This window comes from Macrobrachium nipponense, chromosome 46 (assembly GCF_015104395.2).
Source record: "Macrobrachium nipponense isolate FS-2020 chromosome 46, ASM1510439v2, whole genome shotgun sequence".
In the NCBI taxonomy this organism is placed as follows: domain Eukaryota; kingdom Metazoa; phylum Arthropoda; class Malacostraca; order Decapoda; family Palaemonidae; genus Macrobrachium; species Macrobrachium nipponense.
The window spans coordinates 10,929,510-10,950,808 of record NC_061106.1 but is presented as its reverse complement, the minus strand read 5'-3'; the positions used below and the strand labels follow the sequence as shown (position 1 = coordinate 10,950,808).

Below are 21,299 nucleotides of genomic sequence, written 5' to 3'. Positions count from 1 at the left end.
GAAATGGGTCACCTGGACCAACAGTTTCGTTCCAATGGATTCTTCAGAGAGTTCCAGGTCTACAGGTGGATCTCTTCGCATCTCAAGCGAACCACAAACTCCCATGTTATGTGGCCCCCAACCTGGACCCTCTGGCCTATGCCACGGACGCCCCTGGCTCTAGACTGGAACAACTGGGAGAAGATTTATGTCTTTCCTCCAGTGAATCTTCTCATGAAGGTGTTAAACAAACTCAGGACATTCAAGGGTCAAGTGGCTCTAGTAGCCCCAGACTGGCCGAAGAGCAATTAGGTACCCTCTAATTCTGGAACTGGGTCTTCACCCTCTTCGGATCCCCAATCCCAGGCTCTCCCAGTCAGTACAAACGAAGACTGTGTTCGCTTCCCTCAGGGATTCTCAAAACCCTAACTTTATGATTTCATGAAGTTTGCAGCGAAAAGGGACGCGAATATTGACCCGCAAAATATTTCTCTTCGGTGAATCCGATAAAAGAGATTCAACTTTGAGACAGTATGATGCTGCTGTCAAAAAGTTAGCAACCTTCCTGAGAGAATCAGATATTAGGATCATGACAATCAATTCAGCTATATCCTTTTTCAGATCCTTATTTGAAAAAGGCTTAGCAGCTAGCACGATTACGACAAACAAGTCAGCCTTGAAAAAGATTTTTCAATTTGGTTTCAACATAGACTTGACAGATTCCTACTTCTCGTCTATTCCCAAGGCGTGTGCTAGACTTAGACCTTCTGTAAGGCCTACGTCAGTATCATGGTTCTTAAACGATGTTCTAAAGCTGGCTTCAGAAACCAATAATGACACATGCTCGTTTATAATGCTCTTAAGAAAAACTCTATTTTTATTAAGCTTGGCTCAGGAGCTAGAATTTCAGAACTGTCGGCTTTATCCAGAGATCCAGGAGCATATCCAGTCTTCCCACAGGGAACGTGCTACTTTCTCCCGAACGTAGCTTTTATAGCTAAGAATGAAGATCCTTTGATGAGGTGGGAACCATGGAAGGTTCTACCCCTTCCACAAGATGTATCTCTTTGCCCAGTTTCAACCTTACGAGCCTTTCTGTCAGGACCTCCTCATCCTCATCGGGTCCTCTCTTTAAGAGAGAAAAAGGTGGTACTTTATCTATTAAAGGCATCAGGCAACAAATCCTGTACTTCATTAAACAAGCCAATCCTGACTCTTTCCCAAAAGCACATGATGTCAGGGCAGTAGCCACCTCAATTAACTATTTCCAACATATGAACTTCGATGAGTTGAAAAAGTATACTGGATGGAAATCACCGACAGTGTTCAAACGTCATTACTTAAAGTCCTTGGAAGCTCTGAAATTTTCCGCAGTAGCAGCGGGTAACATAGTTTCCCCTGACTCCACCTAACATTTAGTAGAAGAACCAGTCCTCCTTTCTACCTGCCTCACCCAACAGTTCGTCTATTCCTGCCTTGTTCATCTACGGTCACCTTGTGTCTTAGCTGCTTTGATGATGATGTAGTGGGTGTCCACCCTTATTTTTTTTGCTAGGGGCACTCACAATTGATTATGGATTTTGATCTCTTGGATGTCATCCCCTTATTTTTATGCTAGGGGATACATCTTATTTGTAATGGTTACGGGTTTTGTATGTTAAGTTATATACATTCCTTATATATTATTATTGTTGAGTTTGTTTTGTTCAACTTATTATGTTAATTGCTCTGGATTTCTGATACATAGCTTTCACAGATACCATTTTTGTACATATATGCCTTATTACCCGTTATATTATGTAAATTACCTTAAGTTAGAAATATTATTAGAATTAAGTGTAATTTAAAGCAATATTTCTTTTTTGTATCATTGTGTATATGTATCCTTATTAGCAATTATATTCTTTCAATTTTATTTTACCTTTTATTTGAGACCTTCTTTATGTTTTGTTGATTTTGTTTACAATCTTGTGCTATTTCTCTGGTACGATTTCGCGCAGCGACACGAGCTGAGCCCCAGAAAAGGGATTTTGACGTAAGGAAAATCTATTTCTGGGCGATTGGCTCGTGTCGCCAGCGAAATCCCGCCCTACCCATCCCATCGCCCAAGATTGTCTGCTAACTTCAGGATGGCCACCAGAGGCGCAGCAGTCGGCAGCATGGGATGGAGTAGTAGTAGTAGTTGCTGCCCACTCTGTGGGTCGGCTCTCCTCTTGGAGGGATGTAGTGGGAGAATTCTATTGGCATTTGGCTCGTGGTAGTGGTCTCACTCGCCATAGTGTTCATACCGACACCCACCCTCTTGGAGGGTGAGCGAGTCAGTTATACTGACCTTTTTTCTTTATTTATTTATTATTCTGGTATGTGTTAGTACATTTACCCTAGAAATAATAGATTAAAGGAAAGGTATTTTTCCGCTGGAGGCACACGAGCCAATCGCCCAGAAAATAGATTTTTTCCTTTACGTCAAAAAATCCCCTCCCTTTTTCGGCGATTTGATTGCCCAGGCCGAAGACGACGGAGGAGAAGGGACATCGACGCCAACCCAAGACTTCAAGGCTTCTCATGGGTGGTTTGAAAAAATTTCGGAAACGGACTGGCATCCATTTGGTGGTGCGGCATGGGGAGGCTGCCAGCTCAGATAACAAGAAAGCGGCCGAAGCCTTTAAAAAGACGTTCGACGAGATGACAATCAACGAAGGCTACAGTTCTCAGCAAGTCTTCAACTGTGATGAGACTGGCCTTCTTTGGAAAAAAAAAATGCCTCGTCGGACGTACATCACGCAAGAAGAGAAGAAGCTACCCGGGCATAAGCCTATGAAAGACAGGCTTACGCTTGCACTTTGTTCGAACGCCAGTGGGGATTGCAAGGTGAAGCCCCTACTTGTCTATCATTCGGAGACTCCTCGAGCCTTCAAGGCCCACAAAGTGCTAAAGGAGAAGCTTCCAGTGATCTGGAGGGATAATGTGAAAGCCTGGGTAATGAGACTTTTGTTCATCGAGTGGGTAAATTTGTGTTTCGGCCTGACTGTGAAGAAATTTTTGGAAGAGAAGCGCCTCCCTCTGAAATGTCTGCTGGAGTTGGACAATGACCCTGCTCACCCTCCTGGCCTCAAGGAAGATATCATAGCGGAGTATTCTTTTATCAAGGTTCTTTATCTTCCGCCTAACACCACCCCTCTCCTCCAGCCCATGGACCAGCAAGTGATACTGAACTTCAAGAAGCTGTATACGAAACATCTTTTCAAGAGATGTTTCGACATCACCGATACCACAAACCTCACCTTGCGTGAATTTTGGAAGGAGCATTTCGATAACGTGATATGCATACGACTCATCAATCAAGCTTGGCAGGAGGTTTCAAGGCGAACCTTGAATTCTTCGTGGAGGAAACTGGCCTGATGCCGTATCCGCCCGAGACTTCAAGGGATTCGACGTGGGTGAAGCTGGTGCAGATTCAGAAACAGTTGACAATCCTGAAACTGTTTCACAACCAGATCTTGACGAGATCGTTGCACTCAGCAAGTCAATGGGGCTGGTCTTCGACGAGGACAACATCAATTACCTTCTCGACGAGCACCAAGAGGAGCTTACGATGGATGACTTGAAGGTTTTGGAGGCCATGCAACATAACATTGTTCAAGAAGAGTTCTCTAGCAGCGGCGAGGAGGAGGAGGACGACCCTATGACAACGGCAGAAATTAAGGATGCTCTAGCTGCTTTTCATAAAGTGCAATCATTTATAGAAAAGAGACACCCTGAAAAGGCTTACACAGGTCGTATGCTTACGCAGTTCAATGACGTTTGCCTGAGTCGTTTCAGGAACATTGTCAAAAGCAGGCAGAAGCAATCTTAAAATGTAAAAATCCCAGTTTACCGCTGGTGAGCAGTCAGTTAGGGGGTTCACGGTAGGGAGGGATGGAGTACTGAATGACACCTGTAATGGGATGTGATCGTAGCCCGTTGCAAGATCATAGCGAATACTGCAGATCATAATAGTGTCATGAAGTTGTGGAGATGTGATGCAGTGGTCCAGCCAGGATGTTGTAATTGTGTCTGCCCTATTATGTACATAAGAATAGGAGGAGGGAGGGAGGAGCATTACATCTCTAATTTGGAGAGCATGATTTTGACAGAAGCGAGTAAGTTCATAATAAAATTGTTTTGAGGGGTGGGAATTAAGGTCCCCAATTATACAAATATGATCAGCAGGAGAATCGTGAATAATACAGTGTAACTCCCCTAGGATCATGCAGTAATGATCAAAATTATTGTTATTTTCCCATGGCATATAAACATCAATTATTAGAATTTTAGAGTTCCCTATTATCACTTGAAGCCCCGGCAATCTGTCACTCCTGTAGGTCCACCACCTTTATCATATTGTCTAACGATTGGTGCCACAGGAAAGAAAGGCCCCCCTTCAGGCTACCGGCTATGATTTGATCTGTAACATGCATCTATGAAGTCAAGAGGGTTCTGAGGTCTTCATGTATTGCATTGCAGATGAAAGGTCATGTGGCCAGAAGAGTGTTTCTTGCAATGCAATGATGCCTTTGAAGTTTTTGCAGAACATGTTTAGGAGAGGAATGTTCTGCTTGAGGCCAAAAATATTCCAAGAGATTATGTTTAATGTATCCATGGCTACTCACGAAGATGGGAGATGAATGCGCTGATCATTTGGGTGGATGGGGGGTTAGCCAGGGGGAGTGGGCAGACACTCGCCGTGGGCAGTTGGCTGGCACTTGCAGTGGAAATGACCCTGGTTGGGGTGTCAGTAAGTTCCCCTGGGGGTGGTTGGTCCCGGATTAGTTTCTTCTTCGCTCTTACTTTTGGAATTCGTTGTTTTGACTGCTTCGCGATGTTACAGTGATGTATTTCGTTATAATGACGTATTTTGTTATAAAACCAGTTTAAATGAGGGCAAATTTCACTGCACAGGGCAGTGACTGGAAATTATAAATTTAAACTTTACAGAGATACAGATCTTCACATATAAAAATCTTTTCCAAAAGGAACTTGCAGAATTTACGGTGCAAACAGGGATTAAATGAAGAAATGACAACTACAGTCAACCCACCGTACTCTTATTCTCAAGATTCGTGGACTTTGCTGTGGGACTGTTCTAAATAGTTCGCAAGAAGTCTTGCTAATTCACAGGTTTGACAGGTTTTTCCGTCAATAAATATTCACTAATTAGTGTATTTTGATGTTATATTTATGACTAAATACAGTTTCATGATACAAAAATGATTTACTAATTTTCAAATATTAATACTGATTAGTAATATTGTATTAAGTTTAATAAGATTAAATAACATTAAATATTAATAATAATAATTCTCTCTTTCTCTTACTGAGTTGTATGTTGTTTGTATGGTAAATAAATGATTTTCTAATTCACAAATAATATTAATGTAAACAGCAATAATATGAATTCATTTAAGAAAATATTAGTGTGAATTAGTAAGATTTTAGTTTATAAATTACAAAATTATATATGTATGAATGAAAACCCAGTCTTTTAGCATAGAGACTTGGAGAGAGGAGTGGGGGTGGAGCTGTCACAAATGTCCAGAAACCTGACAGCAAGGGTAGAGGTGTGGCGGGATCACAAGCTTAAAAAAAACAAGCGGGGAAATACCCCCCCCCCCCCCCCCCCCCCCCCCAACATAAACCTAATCACTCCAGCTGCCCAACTCACCCTCAGTCACACTTTCTTCTTCACACTACAGAATATGCAGGACAATTGACCTACCTACACATAAAAAAAAAAACATACACAAAAAACAAACAACTCTCAAAACACATGTACTTACCTAACTCCAGGCTATTCTGTGCTGTCTGCCGGTCAAGGTCCCGGAGATACCAACAACAACAACCAAATAACACAACAGCAACACAACAACCAAGGACTACAACCAACAACTCAACAACAACACAACAACCAAGGACCACAATAACACAACAACAACCAAGAAACAGAACCACAACTCAACAACACAGCAACCAACCAAGGAACACAACCACAACCTCACATACGACAACAAAAACTCAACAACACAACAAAAGACCACTGTACAAACACATAAAAAAGGCAACACACACCCCTACTAACAACACCAACAACAACCCTCAACCATAACAACTCACATATAATAACAGGAACTCACATACAACTCCACAAAAACCTCATAGCACAACAACTCTTAAGCAACAATATCAAACTAACAAAACAACAACTAAACAACAAACAAAACACAACTTAGCTGACTATAATGACACTACTGACTGGTGCTAACACTACTGGCTGTCACAGGCTCTAAACCAAGACTGACTGAAAACTCTCACTCAAAACACAGAACTCCAACAACCAACAGGACCATCAGACGACCCAGAACTCACCAACAACCAATACAGTCGTTAACCATCCAACCACCAATTACTCTTCTCTCTCTCTCTCTCTCTCTCTCTCTCTCTCCTCTCTCTCTCTCTCTCTCTCACAGACATTGTCAAATGGAACTCCATAACTCCTCCATAGAGGAGTGTTGCCATTTTAGTGATTCTCTAATAACTGCTGCCAACTTGGGGTCAAAGGATATACTGAAAATCTCTCTCTCTCTCTCCTCTCTCTCTCTCGAAAAGTCTCTCTTTAACCCTGGATAGGTGCGATGGGTCACACACGACCCGAGGCATTTCAAAAAACATGTTTTTTTCCCATACATTATCACCTGTGTGGAATCTGGGTCTGATCGACCTTCAGGTGGTCACTCGTCTACAAGCCATGGTTGTGTGCGGAGCTCCATATGTCTGCCTCAAGTACTTCCCCCTTTTCTGAGAATCACTGGGGTCGAGGTTGACCCGCACACACCTTTAAGAGGTAGGTGGTAAAAAAGCAAAGTTGTTACATAACCATTTCTCAATGAACAGTGTGCATAGTCATGTGTCTGTTGTGTTGGAAAGTCTGGATGGATGGTGTATCTACGTTGTGCATGACCCTGGGAGTGGCTGAGATGCCATATATTGCCATAAGGTCCATTTTCCTTCAAGAGCCAATTTCTGGTTTTTTTCATAAAGCAAAATTTTTAGGTAAACCTCTCATATTGAACAGTGTTCATGCTAGTAGTGTTTTGCAATATTGGAATATGTCGATGGAAGATGTATCTATCATATGAATGCCTTTGTTCATGGCTGACATGCCGTATATGGCCACATGGTCCATTCCCCTTCGAGTGCCAATTTTTTATTTTTCTTCTTTTTTCGGGGGGGGGGGGGGGGGGGGGGCCCCCAGCAAAAAGCAAAGTTATCATGTACTCAATTCATGTAGGACAGTGTGCATAATACCTAATAAGTATAGTTTTGTATTATTGGAATATGTTGTAGGGTGGTGTGTAATCACATACGTGACCCTGGGAGTGGCCGAGATGCCATATATCGCCATATGGTCCATTTTCCTTTGAGTGCCAATTTTTTTTTTTTTTTTTTTTTTTTTACAAAAAGCAAAGTTATTAGGTAAACCTTGCATATTGAACAGTGTTCATGCTAGTAGAGTTTTGTTTTATTATTGGAATATGTGGGAGGATGGTGTGTTTTATCGTGTGCATGCCCGGGGCACTGGCTGAGATGCCCTAAGTTGCCATATGGTGCAATTCTGTTCATAGGCCAAATTTTGTTTTTTGCAAAAAAAAAAAAAAAAAAAAAAAAAAAAAAAAAGTTATAATAACTAAATTCATGTAGGACAGTGTTTATTATATAACTAATTAGTATAGTTTTGATTTTTACTGGAACATATGGGAGGATGGTGTGTTTTAATCACATGCTTGCCCGGGGCATTGGCCGAGATGCCCATATATGGTCATATATTCGAGTTTCCTTCGAGTGCTCATTTCTAATGTTTTGCTTTTTCTTCAGTTATCAGCAATGGCCTCGAAGAGACAGAGACCTCTGAGTGGAGATGTTATCAACACACTTCTCTATGAATTAGAAAGTGATGTTGAGGACAACCTGGAGGTTGAGTCTGAAGGCGAGGAGGAGGAGGAGGCAGCTGCAATCTTTGTGGAGGAGGAGGACGTAGACGACCAGGATAAGGAACAAGCTGTGTTGGAGGGAGATGAGGAAAGGGGAGAGGAGGCTGTACCTCTAGACCTCTACCAGGGGGATGGGGACAAAAACGACAGGGGGGGTAGTCATCAGGGGTTAATGGGACTGTGCCCGTTGCTGTTACTACAACAACAACAACAACCGCCACCACACCTACACCTGGACTGTCAACCTCTCGGGATGAGGAAGCGCTCACCCCGGTCGAGATTAGGAACAATTCCTAGGGAAAGGGCAGGTTTCTGCATTTCAACGAATTTTCAACTTCTTTCATCAGGGGAAAAGTTTCTGCAGTAAGATTAAGGAGCTGGAGGCCATAATCGCAATCTGATATTAACTACGGAAGTAGGGTTTGAACATTTAAGAAGTTACAGAAACTGGGCTGTTAACGAATCCTTTAAAAGTGTCACCAACAATTTTTTATCAGCTTTTCACCATCCATGTCCAAGTAGATAAGTGTAGTTTTCGACATATATTTGCCTTTCTTCCTAACAAAACAGAGGAAACTTATAAAATGTTCTACAAATATCTAAGACTTCTTGCAACAAAATCCAACAACTTTACTGAGTGACTTTGAATTAAATGTACTTTTCCTGACAATGATGTGAATGGATGCTTCTTCCTCCTCTGCCAAGCAAATTACAGTAAAATTGTTGGGATGGGGTTTTAAGTTTGATACATACCACAATGATAACGGATCTTGTCTTAAGATATGTTGTTTCTCTCCACTTGCTTTTTTACCAATTGGAGATGTGCCTACAGGTTTTGAGGAACTTTCAGAGGATGACAATATCCCTGAAGAATTCCTCTCATATTGAGGTAAATTACATTGGAGTCATGAAAGGAAGAGTTGGAAATCGCAAAAGATCTACTCCATTATTTCCAATTTCCATTCAGAATATGAACCTAAAAACTCAAAAGGTTTATGCCTTGAACAAACAACAGTCTTGAAGGATTTCACGGTGTGCTATCAAATTATGCTGAACACCGTCGCCCTAACATTTGTAAACTCATAGATCATCTCATGAGGGAGGAAGTTTTATCCCAAACAAAACTGCTTCAGATGGAAAGAGATGAAAAATCTACTACCACTAAGTATAAGAACATAAACAATCGTTTAGAGCAGATAGTCAGACACTATAATCCTGACAATAAAATTACCTTTCTATATTCCATTGCTTATAACTTACATATTTTCTGAAGTTGTATAATAGGATTAAAACAAGTTTTATTACCAATATGTTTTTTTGGAACTAAATGTGATTTTATGGAAATATAAGCTTCTTTAGACTAATTGTGATATTTTTGCTTTACATTTTTTCTTCATTTTATGTATTATATTTTCGAACCAATAACTAAATTATGGAACTAAACTAAAATTAAAATATAAGTAAAATGTAATCTTATATTTTTTAACCAATGGCAATTATCCGGCAATTGATTGCCTGGCAATTGCCCAAGCTAACAGTTTTGCGCATGGAAGTTGTCCAGATGGAAATTGTCCACCTGAGAATTATCTGCACACAAATGTATCTATCTTGTGGGGCAACTTTTTTTTTTTAAATTAGCGGTTGTTTTCATGTAGGTGACAGACCTGTCCACTACTGTGGGAAGTAAGAACAACTTGGCAGTAGCTGTTCAATTTGTTTGTGACCACATATCCATATGAGAGAAAGGAGGGGAGGCTCTGACTGTAATTACTTGGTAAGAAAATATAAAACTATTTTACTATGAAAATGTCATTTTCATAAAAATAACTTACCAAGTAATTACATAGCTCAATCCCACATTGAATGGAGGTGGGATACATGGATATCGTCTACTCCACAACATTAAAAGATGATGATAAGTTTGAAATAGAAAAATCTGCCTGCATTGAATGCAACATCTGTTGTTTCCTTAGCTGTTGAGCCATGGAGTGCCTCTACTTAAGTAAGAGCTTTGTAGCAGAGAATATGCCTGATGTCTAACAAAGCATACAGAAAGGTGCCTTTATCCTGAAAGTAACATTAGAAAAACGAGACTGCTTTCACCTACTCTCAAAAAAACTTTTTAAAAACCACAACCTATCCACTAAGACTGGTGGATACTCTGTATCCCAGTACCTTGTGCCCCTGCCCTCCCCAAAACTCGAAACCCTACGCCAAGACGAAAAAATAGTGGAAGAAAAAGAGTGCTTCCTATGATTCTTTGCCCAACAGCATGCCAGCCGTTGATAACTGACCCAAGTACTGCAATTGTTAAGCACTGTTTCTACATCCTTCAAGTAGTGAAAAGAGAAAATGGACATGCATCTCCAGTAGGTAGACTGGATAATGGAGGTCAAGGACATGTTTAAAAGCCAAGGAAGTAGACACCACTCTGATATCATAAAATGTCCTCCAGGATCTGGGAATGTGCTCTCTAATTTAATCTCATTAGAACAACACATTCTGTGATAGAAGACAAGATGGGTTCCTTACTGAACACCAAAGATTACTAGATGGGACCCTGATCTTTTCTGTACTATTCAGGTAGTATCTCAATGCTCTGACTGGACACAGTATTCTCTTTTCCTCCTCCTGACCAGGAATTTCCATCAAGTTCTTCACAGTTAATGAACAAAGCCAGGACTTGGACAGGTCTCCTTGTTCTTGGCCAGGAAGCCTAAGGTGAAGGAGCAAACAGCATCCCCTTGAGAAAAATCAACTCTTTTGTCAATAGCTTGTATTTTGCTGATGCACTCAGCTGTAGCTAAGACAAATATGAAGAGAGTTTTACACATCAGATTCGGAAGAGAAGCAGAGCGAGGGACTCAAAAGATGGGCCCATCAGCTATTCAATGACCACATCAGATTCCATGAGACCAAAGAGTTGTCCCTTTTCTGTTTCATCGTATCACATATCAAATGACTTTACCAGGCCTTGAATGTCAGAGTTCGATAAGAGATCCAGGCCTCTATGTTTGAAAACAGACCCAAGCACTGCCTAATAGCTTTTAATACTAGAGGAAGACAAGTTGGTTTTCCTCAGAATAAGGGAAAAATCAGCAATTTGCATTCAAATGGTCTCAAAAAATGAGATACAGTAGGTTGCTGCAAGATCATGGCCCAGCAGTCGTGGCTTCAATTAATCGCAGGTTTTTCTGTGGAACATATCTCCAAATATATCGCAAAGAATTCACTAATTTATGAATCTTTTCATAGACCAATATTTACTAATTAAGACCACTATTCACTAATTCTGTATTTTTGTATTATTTTCATGACAAAATACATTTTTATGATACAAAAATTCTTTACTAATTTTCAAATATAAATATTAATGTAAACAGCAAAATATCCATAAAATGTTCCATTAAAACCCCGCAAAGTCATAAAACAGCTCTCTCTCTCTCTCATATATATATACATATTTATATATATCTATATATATATATATATATATATATATATATATATTATATATATATATAGATATATATATATTATATATATATAGGCATATATTATATATAGTAATTGGGCGGCTACTTGGAAAATCTTAGCTTGATGATAAATAACAGTGCCAAGACCAGGAAGAACATTCTTTATTAAACGAGCTTTCGAGGTTTAAAACCTCATCTTCAGGCTGAAAAAATGAAAAAACAGGAAAATATCAATAAAATGATTTTTCACTAACAGAGTAATCTATACTATATTGGTCTAGTATTATCATATGTATAAAAAAAATTGTCTGGACATTTGAAACTTGTTACTGTAGGTATGTGTTGCCATATTTTTTCTTTCTTTGATATACTGAACCGTACTTCATTATAAGTTTAGTTGACTCTATGATTATCACATACATAACAACAGTTCACAAGAGAATACTGTGTTTTACCACTGTTGATGTTTCATCTCTAATAACCATTAAATTCTGAATTTCATATGAAGGCAACACAAGGTTACAGTATATTCTCCTTCCCAGTCAACTCTAGTCTAGTCTCATCCCCAACTTCTGTGCTGGGATTTCATTGTAGTAAACACCAATTCTTCTCTCCTCTCTCTCTCTCTCTCTCTCTCTTCTCTCTTTCTCTCTCTCCTCTCTCTCTCTCGTCTCTCGTCTCTCTCCCGGTCTCTCGGTCTCTCTCTCTCTCTTCTCTCATCTCTCTCTCTCTCCTCATCTCTCCTCTCTCTCTCTCCTCTCTCTCTCCTCTCTCAATGAAATATGAATTACTGTATCATAAACTTTTATGTACAGTCACCCACCCCACACATTTCCACATTTCATTTTTGTGGTGGATTTTTGTGCAACACATTATTCACTATTACGCAGGAACTTTCACTAATTCACAAATTTTTTCACACTATTATGCAAGAACTTTTACTAATTCATGAATTTTTTCACACTAATTACTGTACTTCCATTTTATTTTCATGACTAAATACATTTTTATGATAAATGATTTACTAATTTTCAAATTATAATGTTAATGTAAAAACAGCACAATATCAACAAAATGTTTAATACAAATTAAATAAATCTGTAATACAAATGTAAACTTGTTAAGCTCATTCTGTAGCCAACCCCGGAATGACAGGTGGGCCCCAGAATGAACTTAACAAGTTTGTAATCTCTCTCTCTCTCTCTCTCTCTCTCTCTCTCTCTCTCTCTCTCTCTCTCTCTCTCTCTCTCTCTCTGTTTTAAGGGTAATGAAAGATGTACGTATTTGAAAATATATGGCTGTACTGTAAAGTGTTTTTGGATGATAGAGCATACTGCACAGAATCTGAAATATTTGCTAATTATTTTTATTTTACTTTCCAGTCTGCTTTTACTGAAATGCAAAAACTTGCAATTAAAGCATAAAGCATAGAAAATATGAAAAAATTAATTACAAAGGAACTTCACATTTATCTATAAAATTAAAACTATACTGTACAAAACAAATAAACATGTATGCATAAAAAATCAAATCTTTCTGAGAGAGAGAGAGAGAGAGAGAGAGAGAGAGAGAGAGAGAGAGAGAGAGAGAGAGAGAGAGAGAGAGAGAGAGAGAGAGAGAGAGAGAGAGAGAGAGAGAGTGTGTGTGTTTATATATCAAAGCACATAACTTGCTAGGGACGACAATGGTTGGGAGGAGAATGTTGAGTGTTGGATACATATGAAATTTGGATTTTAAATATTTTTATGGTGACTGGATCAATGCAATGGATTCTGTAAGTAAAATAATGTGTTATAGATATTTTGTAGTGTTTTCCCATTTGAGCATATGTATAATGAAAGAATTTTTAAATAAATTTAGGGGAGTTGGCGAGGACTAACTACAAAACTACACAAACCAAGAACTTACTGTACTATATATAATTTTTCTATCATAAATTTTTTGTATGTAATCACAAAAATACTAACATGATGTAACAAACCTGTTTGGAGGTAGATATCCAATTGCTCTAAACTACCCACGTATTTTAGATATACTCTATACAGTGGTAATATCTTAAAATATGTACCTTGTACAGTAAATATATTTCCAAATCATCTTAAAACAGAGGAAAATATCAATATACATAAAATGTTCACCCAGTGTATTACAGTATGAGCAGAACGAGGCACAAAGTTACGTAGGCTAAAGGATATTTGTGTATAATATGACTGAAATGATATTAGGGTTCTGGGATGATAGTTTGAGTAATATTTTTTTTAACTGTCAAGTTTGTCAATGTGCTGTTAAAACATGAAGCTATAAGCATTTTACTGGTGTTTATAGCCTACTTACGAGTAACAGTACTAAAAGAGTACTGTAATGTTAGGTTTCCTTGGGTATTTTTGAAATACTAAATAATTTTAGTATGATAATTTACGATATATTTTTGTTTTAACCATCAAATTAAGCAGCAAAATGTTAAAATAGGCAGTTATAAGTATTTCAATTTAAGGGATACATGGTATCTGGCAATTATAATTCAGTTATAAGCATTTTTAGAGGAGTTTTTTTGCATTTCTGCCGTAGGTTCTGGAACCTATTCCCTCATAAAAATAGGGAGCACTGCATAAAATTAAAAATAATACCATTAATAAATTAATTTCTTTTAGTAACTAAAAATTATTTTCCTAATCTTTTGGTAGTATTAAAGTGAATTTATCATCCAACTCCATTTTCTTTAATCACTATCAACTCTTTCTTCCCACAGTACGCAGGTGAAGACAAATCCCAAGCCATAGCTATTTGGTTCTTTTCGTCCCACCAAGAGCAATGATATTGACAACCACGGCGGAAAGGTGCTTTTATGTGTTGTCCACCAATTAGGAGGCCTTTGCTTCCACCATGGGATTCATATTCCTTCCCTAAATACTTCTCCACCTTAGGACACAAAATATTTGTATCCCATGTAATTTGTACCTCCTTAGGGCAGCAGTGTCCAGAATGCACTACTTAATACAATTGCAGAGGCAATCATTAATTGAGTGACTTGATTTGCATACGTTGTCAGTTGAAAATTAAACATACGAAAATTATTTACGACAAATTAACTAAGTACTGGCAGTCCCCAGGTCACGATGGGGGTTCCGTTCATGAGACGCGTTGTAACCCGAAAATCGTCGTAAGCCGGAACATCACCATAAATCCTAAGAAAACCTTACTTTTAATGCTTTGGGTGCATTCAAAACTATGAAAACTGCATTCTTATTGCATTTTGCATAAAAAAAACTTCAAATATTGATTATTTTGCATAAAAAAAACTTCAAATATTGATTATTTTTGGTGTCATATTTCTTCTGCCCAATGAGTGTTGTAGGCGTTGTAACCCTGGAAATAATTTCTGATTAATATAATTGAAAAGTGCCTTAACCTCGGAACGTCGTAAGCCAAACCCGTCGTAACCCGGGGACTGCCTTATATTCAAACCTTTTCCCTGACCTTACACTTCAGTTTTTGTGACACTCTTAGCAGTGAAAGATTCCACTTCTGTAGGGTTAAGAACTTTATCTATCTATCACTTCTATTTTGTTTTTAAACATGCTAAATATATGCTACCCACTGTAGGTACATACTATATTCAGTAAGAGGCTCTGTTAAAGAAAAGTCAGTGATAAATGTAAATAAAAAGAAATATGTACTTAGGATACTGAAGTATACATCTATAAGAGTAGATTTTTACAGGCTTACAAATTATTTTGCAATAATCACTGAAACAGTGGAAGCCAGCAAATTTCTAAACAACTAGTCAGGTCAACAACTGTTTACAATGATCAAGGCAACTTACCTTTTTATCACAATATTTCCAAACAAATATGTATGATTTAGAAACAAGACATTAAGCACTCTATGAGAAATCTGCATTGTTGGTGAGAGAACAATGCTTACATTTTGGTAGGTCATCTTTGTGTCATGTTCCTGAAAGATTGAAAATTCACTAAATATTGTCATAAAAACAAAACGGACAGTAATCTTAAAAACAGACATCCCTTAATATCAAACCATTTCAACAAATGTAATATAGTTAAAAAAAATTATGCTTCACAAACACAAACCAATTTCTTCAGTGACTTTAGTGACTACCTCAGTGATAGGCTATCACAAAAATTTCAAATTCCAAATGAATGCAGAAATAACTATAGTATTTAAAATGGGAAATCACTTTCCTCATTTGAGCTTTTTATTCTTTTTTAGCCGTCTGATCAGTGTCAACTTTTCAAAACCAATCAGGGAGGATGCAGGAAGAAAACATCTTCAAGCAGCAATGTATGCATCAAAGGAAATCTTCAGATATTTCTATGTCTGTTCCAAAGGTCACGGTAATTATTCACTATTGCTTTGTAAATATTGATGTAGGGGACAACCTTTTAGGTTTGGTATGTCTCACTCCTCTATAACAAAAACCTATAGTTTCATTTAAGCTTACAATAGTGTTGTACGGTGCAAAAAATTATCTTGAGTCTTCCTGGTGGGAAATCGTGATGCACTGTAATGAAAACTTGCATACTATCTAATAAAAGTTTCTACCAAGGTTAGAAGCAAGAGAAGTGTTGATCAGTAACTACAACACACATCTCGACTGATGACAATGAAAACTATACATACTGAAGATACTGACAATGAGAACATGACATTTTGATCAGCAACATATAAGAGCAGACCCAGTTCTTATTTCATTTATGCTTCTTTGTCTACACAGTACAAGTTATATAACAGAATTATTTTGTACCATTAGAAATTAATTATACTAATTTTCAATTATCCTTTTATTTCTTGGAAAACCCATAATCAACAACCAATATTGTTTGGCTGCAAGGGGTGTTGAACTATACACAACATTTTAAGGTGTTGTTTATGGAGCTCAACCCTTTTTTCCCTTTTTCAGCAAGGTGAAACCATTGGGTGTTTGGGTTTTCTCTTTTATTGGTATATGCATTTAGAAACAGATGGACGTAGCCATTATGATTGGAGGGGTGGATTAAACTAGTAATGTAGCCAAAATTTTTGATTGGCAGGTCCAAAAAGTCAAGACAATTTTGAATACGACACAAATTTTTTATGACCATATGTGTATATATACATAATACAGTGTATCCCTCCTACTCACGTTCTCGGGATTCGTGGACTCCCCTATTCACGGATTTTTCTGTGGAACCTATCTAAAAATTATTTGTGGAAGGACTCGCTAATTTGTGGGTTTTTCTGCGCAACATATCTATAAAACTATTTGAGGGTCCCCACTACAGGTACTCCTCATTTAACAACATACTCATTTTACGCCAACTTGGAGTTACGACGAAAACATGGAGAGAAAAAGCCTTAAAATGAAAATAAAAACATTGCCAATGGTGGCCAAGAGTAAGGCTATTCATTGCCAATAATCTAGCCTAGCCTAGGTTTTGAAAACCTTGAAATCTATGGCTAAAATTAATAAGGCTTTAATATACTTTGTAAAGAAAAGCTATACAGTTGAACCTCTTAAAGTTGGCATTCTATGGTCTGGGAATTCCCCTGGTTGGCTTGATTGAGTCGCCACTAGTTCACTGTGCGGCCGCACGGGTGGCATGGCGCCACATTTGTTTAAAACTTCAAGAGCAAAAATTATGCCATATTTTCTTAGTTTTAGTGAGAATAATTCTTAGTAGTGAAAAGAAAATGTGTGAATTCTTAGTAATGAAAAGAAAATATGTGAAATCAAATATGTTTTTTATAATATGTTTTTGTAAGTTTATGTGAATAAGTGAAAATGTGAGTGCGCTTGGATATGGTTTATTTTTCTTTATAATGAGTCGACCTTCTGCTTTAATGATTGCGTCATCCCTAAGCAAATTTGAAAAATATTGTGATCTTCCTCAAAATCATGTTGACATAATTAAAGGTATTGTTTACGGAGCTGCCAATGTCAAGTATGAAAGTAACTTCCCTGCTCGCTATAAGAAAAGTTTGAAAGATCTTAAAAAGGACAATACTATCCACATTACAAAAGCTGATAAGTCAAATAGTATAGTAAGTTTAGATAAAGCTGACTACATATCACATATGCAAGCCCTACTGGATGATGATGTAACTTATAAAAAACTAAAAAAAAATCCCCTTGAACAAGTAAAAAAAACTTTAATAGCCCAGTGAAAAATATCCTTAAAGATAAAAGAGAACTACTAGGCAAATTGTCAGTCAAATCTCCTTTACTACCTTACCTGTACGGATTAGTCAATACACAAAAAGAAAATAACCCATTATGAATACTGTTGGGTTCAATTTCATATAAACTTTCGAAATATATCACCAAGATCTTGTCCACTTTACTTGGAACCATCTCAGATTCTCATATATATAATTCTCTAGATTTAGTTGATAAATTAAACAAAATAACTCTTTGCCCCACTGATAGATTCGTTAGTTTTGATGTATGTTCTCCTTTTTTACTAAAGTCCCTATACACTCTATTTCATAATATCTTAGTAATGAACTAACTCAGCACGAATTACCTCTACCTATAAGTCAAATTATTTCACTCACTAGGTTGTGCATTTGTGATTGTAAGTTTATATTCAATGGTGAATTTTATCAACAAATATTCGGCATGGCAATGGGCAACCCTTTATCACCACTCCTCTCAAACTTGTACATGGAATTTTTGGAAAAATGCTACTTACCTAATATTTATATTCCTGTAAAGTGGTATAGATATGTTGATGATATTTTAGCTGTTCTGCCTGCTGGTATTGATGTAAATGATTTACTCTCTAAATTAAATAACCAGGTACCATCGATTAAGTTTACTCTAGAACTGGAAAAAGACAGTTGCCTCCCTTTCTAGGATGTTTTGATACATAGAGAACCATTTCAATGTAAATTCAGTATTTATAGGAAACCAACCAACAACTTAACTTATGTTCGTTTCTATTCATGCCACCATCTTAACATCAAAATGTTAATTTTTTCTTCTATGTTTTTATGAGCATTGCACATTGTCAGTCCCCAATATTTGGATCAAGAAATAGAATACATAAGAAAAATAGGGAAAGATTTATGTCATCCTTCACATATTTTAGATATTTGTTATAATAAAGCCCACAAAAAGTTTTATAGTGTAAGTAACACAGAGTTCCTATAATGACACACTAACCCTTAAAAGCAGAAGCGGTAAAATAAAAATTGTCTCCCGTGTGCCGGAGGAGTTTCGGAGTGAGCGCGGAAGCAGAAAAAATATTTTTTTCAAAAAATCTCAGCTTGATTAGTTTTCGAGATTAAGAGTTCATTTTAGGCTCCTTTTTTTTGTCATTGGCTGAAGTTTAGTATGCAACCATCAGAAATGAAAAAAATTATCATTATCATATATAAATAATGCGATATATGATAGCGCAAAAACGAAATTTCATATATAATTGTATTCAAATCGCGCTGTGCGCAAAACGGTTAAAGGTAACAAGTTACTTTTTTTTCGTTGTAATGTACACTAAATTGCGATCATTTTGGTATATAACACATTGTAAAACGATAAAAGCAACACAGAGAAAATATTATCACAAAATAATGCATGAATTCATAACGCTCGGACGTAAACAAATACTTTTTTCAAAAATTCACCCTAAATCTAAATATTGTCCTAGAGACTTCCAATTTCTTTCAAAATGAAGACAAATGATTGAATATTACTATACTGTAAGAGTATTAGCTTACAATTGCAGTTTTCGACCATATCTGACGAGTTAAAGTTGACCGAATGTTGAATTTTTTTTATATATTTTTTTTATATGTAATTATTTCGGAAATAAGAAAGGCTACAACCTTCAAATATTTTTCGTTTTATTCTACATGAAATTGCGCACATTTTCATATATAAAACTCTATGAAATACCTAATATAAAACGGAGCAAATATTCCGAGAATGGGACGTACGCATTTCTGAGATTTGTGGCGGAGAATCCGCGCGCGGAGGGAAGGAAAGTTTTTTTTTTTTAAATTCACCATAAATCTAAGTATTGTGCTAGAGACTTCGAATTTGTTTCAAGATGAAGATAAATGACTGAATATTTCTAGACTGTAAGAGTTTTAGCTTACAATTGCGTTTTTTGACCATTTCGGTAGAGTCAAAGTTGACCGAACATGGTTTTTTCTATTTATCGTGATTTATATGCAAATATTTAAAAAATGAGAAAAGTTACAACCTTCAATTATTTTTCGTTGTATTCTACATAAAATTGTGCACATTTTAATATACAAAACTTTATGTAACGGCTAATTTAAAATGGTGCAAACATTACCACAATCGCACGTATGATTTTTTCAGAAGTTACTGCGCGGACGTAAAGAAAATGTTATTTTTTTCATAAATTCACCATAAATAAAAATATTGTGCTAGACTTCCAATTTGTTGCAAAATGAAGGTAAATGATTGAATATTACTAGAATATAAGCGTTTTAGCTTACAATTGCGTTTTTTGACCAATTTGGCAGAGCCAAAGTTGAACAAAGGTTGAAAATTTGTCACTTATCATTTTTTATATGAAAATATTTCAAAATTGATAAAAGCTACAACCACGGGTTGTTTTTAGTTGTATTGTGCATGAAATTGCGCACATTTCCATATATAAAACTTTATGTAACGGCTAATTTTAAAATGGTGCAAACATTACCACAATCGCATGTATGATTTTTTTCGGAAGAGTTATCGCACGAACGTAAGGAAAAAGTTTTTTCATAAATTCACCATAAATAGAAATATTGTGCTAGAGACTTCCAATTAGTTGCAAAATGAAGGTAAATGATTGAATATTACTAAAACATAAGAGTTTTAGCTTACAATTGCGTTTTTCGACCATTTCGGTAGAGTCAAAGTTGACCGAAGGTTGAAATTTTGGCACTTATCATTATTTATATGAAAATATCTCAAAACTGATAAAAGCTACAATCATGAGTATTTTTTTGTTGTATTCTATATAAAAATGCGCACATTTTCATATATAATACTTTATGAAACGGCTAATTTAAAATGGTAAAAAAATTATGTCAAAGTGACAAAATAATTTCCGAGATGTGTCACAGATACTTTTTAGTGTGGCAAGAAAGAAATTCGCGCTTGCGCCCCTGCGTAATGATTGTAAACAAAACAACACCTTGATTCGTGAACTCCCAGCATCCCCCAAGGCGCGTGATTCAAGAGTTTTCGGCTGGTAGGCCTAAAAGTATTTTTCCGTGAATTTTTAAAAAAACTTTTGTATGTAGACGTAAAATACGTCCAGTCGGCACCCGAGAGACAAAAAATGTTGACGTAAAATACGTCCAGTCGGCGTTTAAGGGTTAAAAGCAATGTTAATAAAAAAAATGGCCCCAGGGAAAGCAACAACATAATATATAAAATTCCATGTATGAACTGTCCCTCTTTTTATCTCGGACAGTCGAGCAAGGGCTTAGAAGTATGGACTGCCCCTCTTTTTATCTCGGACAGTCGAGCAAAGGCTTAAAAGTAAGATTAAACCGGCATAAATATTCTGTAAAAACTGGGCAAACATCTAATGCAATATTCATTCAAGTGAAAACAACCACCAGATAAATTTGATTGGTAGTTCAGTAATTGCAAGATCAAAATATGTCTTATCACAAAATCTTTTAGAATCTGCCATAATACAACTTACTTCCCATTGTAATATTAATATTAGTCGTGGCCCGTTCCATTTAGACCCTTGTATTTGTAACATGTTTAAGAATGACCTCTAAGATATAATTACAGACTTAAATACAAATTAGTTGCTTTACAGATATCTCTGTTGTATATGTA

At 36.9% G+C, this 21,299-nt stretch overlaps 1 protein-coding gene across 1 annotated transcript in view; it reads right to left on the bottom strand.

Annotated features, from left to right (window-relative positions):
* The window catches only part of LOC135214634 (ralA-binding protein 1-like), a 262,110-nt gene that overhangs the window by 46,397 nt on the left and 194,414 nt on the right, over positions 1-21,299 (bottom strand). Inside the window, 1 exon segment of the mRNA XM_064248970.1 lies at positions 15,306-15,436. Coding sequence (XP_064105040.1) covers positions 15,306-15,436 — 131 coding nt within the window.